This window comes from Vicia villosa, unplaced genomic scaffold (assembly GCF_029867415.1).
Source record: "Vicia villosa cultivar HV-30 ecotype Madison, WI unplaced genomic scaffold, Vvil1.0 ctg.000048F_1_1, whole genome shotgun sequence".
In the NCBI taxonomy this organism is placed as follows: Eukaryota; Viridiplantae; Streptophyta; class Magnoliopsida; order Fabales; family Fabaceae; genus Vicia; species Vicia villosa.
This window is the reverse complement of record NW_026704980.1, coordinates 936,268-938,651: the sequence shown is the minus strand read 5'-3', so window position 1 is coordinate 938,651 and position 2,384 is coordinate 936,268. Positions and strand designations below refer to the sequence as shown.

At 38.5% G+C, this 2,384-nt stretch overlaps 1 protein-coding gene across 1 annotated transcript; it reads right to left on the bottom strand.

The window, feature by feature from the left end:
• Window positions 1-740: 740 nt before the first annotated feature.
• LOC131623039 (protein MITOFERRINLIKE 1, chloroplastic) lies at window positions 741-2,123 on the bottom strand. The gene has a single exon (XM_058894059.1). It carries the CDS (start codon window positions 2,060-2,062, stop codon window positions 935-937), a length of 1,128 nt encoding a protein of 375 aa, XP_058750042.1. The 5' UTR covers window positions 2,063-2,123; the 3' UTR covers window positions 741-934.
• Between the last annotated feature and the right edge of the window lie 261 nt (window positions 2,124-2,384).

The following is a 2,384-nucleotide window of genomic DNA, read 5'->3' as shown; positions in this document are numbered from 1 at the left end:
CTTGTATAAATATTGCATTGCAAGCACAAAAATATATGAGGGGAATCATTTTGCTTTGCACAAAAATATAAGAGGGTCGCAAAGAAAAAGACAGACCTCAGTTCACTACATGACTACAGCAAGGACAAACAAAAACTCATGTGATCACATGATCTCTTTGCCCAGTCTTAAACAGACTACTTGTATTTCTATTTAGCAAAGTCAATTAAAATACCGTTAGAATAAAACTTGTCCTGTATGATGGTCCATATCTGCAACAACAAGAATATACAAATGCAGGCAATTCATTTTCCATAGAGAAAGGTGTTTTCTGCTTGATATAACACTCTAGCTGCCCATTTTCCACTTATATGATTAAAAAGCCTTATATAAACCAAGCAACTTAGTTCCTCATGAAAATTAAGCAAGACCGAACCAAATACATTCCACAAATTTGTAATATCTAAAATCAACACCATTCATGTCAGATAAAACAATTTGTATCACAAACTACACAAATCAATTATCAAACATTCAAATTATATCGACTTTTAAGATTGCAACAAATGAATCCATTTAGAAACAACCATATCATATCTAAAATCAAATTGTAATCAACAATTCATTCAGTCACAAGGTATCAAAAAATCAACACCATTCATATCAGATCAAACAATTCATTATATCATAAACTACACAATTCAATTTTCAAACGTTCAAATTCTATCGTGGTTCAAGATAGCAAGCAACAAATGAACTCATTAAGAAACAATCCTATCATATCTAACATCAAAATGCAATCAACAATTCATTCGGTCACAAGGTCTCAAAAATTCAACACCATTCATATCAGATCAAACAACTCATTATATCATATACTACAGAAACAAATTTTTAAGGGTTCAAATTAAATCAGTAATCAAAATTGCAACGATATCGAATCCATTTCTAAAACTCAACTACTAGAAACAACCACATCCTCCAACCCCTTCCTCCTAACATACTCATTCAAAATAGCAATCCTAGCCGTTTCAAATGCAAAATAACCCAAAGCCGAAAAACAGGCACTATGAAGAACCCTAGGACCCATTCCCCTTGTAAAACCAACCCAACCCTCTTCCATCAAAATCTCCCTAATCGTAGACGAAACCCCTCCATACATAACCGCCGCAACCTTCCCAACCGCCTCATTACGCGCCTGCGTCATCAACCTCGTCTTCACCACATCCAACGGCGTCGTAATCGACGCCGATATCGCACCCGCCAACGCCCCACAAATCACACTCTGAATCGGCTCCAAATGATTCTTTTTCGTCTCTCTCATAACCGCTAGTTTCAAATACTCAAACGAAGAATAACTCAACACACCAGCAGGTAAATTCCTCAACAATGTAGCAGAATAGCCTGCATATAAACCCATCACACCGTCGTTCTGAAGAATCTTAATCAAAACTTCATACGATCTACCTTTCGCACCGGCCTGCATTCTTTGTGTTATCAACTCTTTCGGCACCATTATCGCAGACGAAAGTACATTTCCTAAAGCACCGGCAGTAGGAGGAATCAAAATCTTCGGGAAATTTTCCTGTTTAGAGAGAAACGACTTACCGAACTCGCACGTTCCGAAATACACCGCGGAGGAAGCGGTGGACCCGACGACGACAGCGGAGAAGCCGCGGTAAAACCCTAGGATTCCGCTTGTGGAGAAGGTTTGGGAAACTGCATCGAGGGCATTTTTGTAAATCTGCGAGGCGCCTTTGGTTTGCATCTTGGTTTTGATGGTGTCGAGAGGGTGGAGACAGGCGTAAGTGAATGCGCCGGCGATTCCGCCGCCGGCTGCGCCGATGAAAGCGCGTTCGATGACGGTTAGGTTTTTTAGGAGGGTTTGGGGTTTTGGACCGGGTTTGGACCGGGGTTGGGTTGGGTTGGAGATTGAGGCGAAGGGGTTGGGGGTTTGGGTGAGAGTGAGGGTTGTGAAGTGGTTGATGAGGCCATTGAAATTGGGGAGTGAGGCTGGGAAGTCGGTGGGGTTTGGAGAGGGGAGACCGAGGGAAGATGAGATGTTAGCTTCCATTGAAGACATGGAAGTTTAGGTGGGGAAGTGGAGACACGCGAGTGCGCGAGAAGTTAACTAACATGATCTTTTCGTTTTTTGTCCCGTTATTACTCAAAAATAATAATAATAATAATAATAATAATAATAATAATAATAATAATAATAATAATAATAATAATAATAATAATAATAATAATAATAATAATAATAATAATAATAATAATAATAATAATAATAATAATAATAATAATAATAATAATAATAATTGTTAATTTGTAATTCCTTGTGTCGAAGCTGTTACTCGAACACAAGGTGTGTCGAAGTGTGTAACAGTTTGTTACACAAATAG

What these genes read in the sequence shown, in the direction of transcription:
- LOC131623039 (XM_058894059.1), bottom strand. Translation starts at nt 2,062, where the DNA reads ATGTCTTCAATGGAAGCTAACATCTCATCTTCCCTCGGTCTCCCCTCT.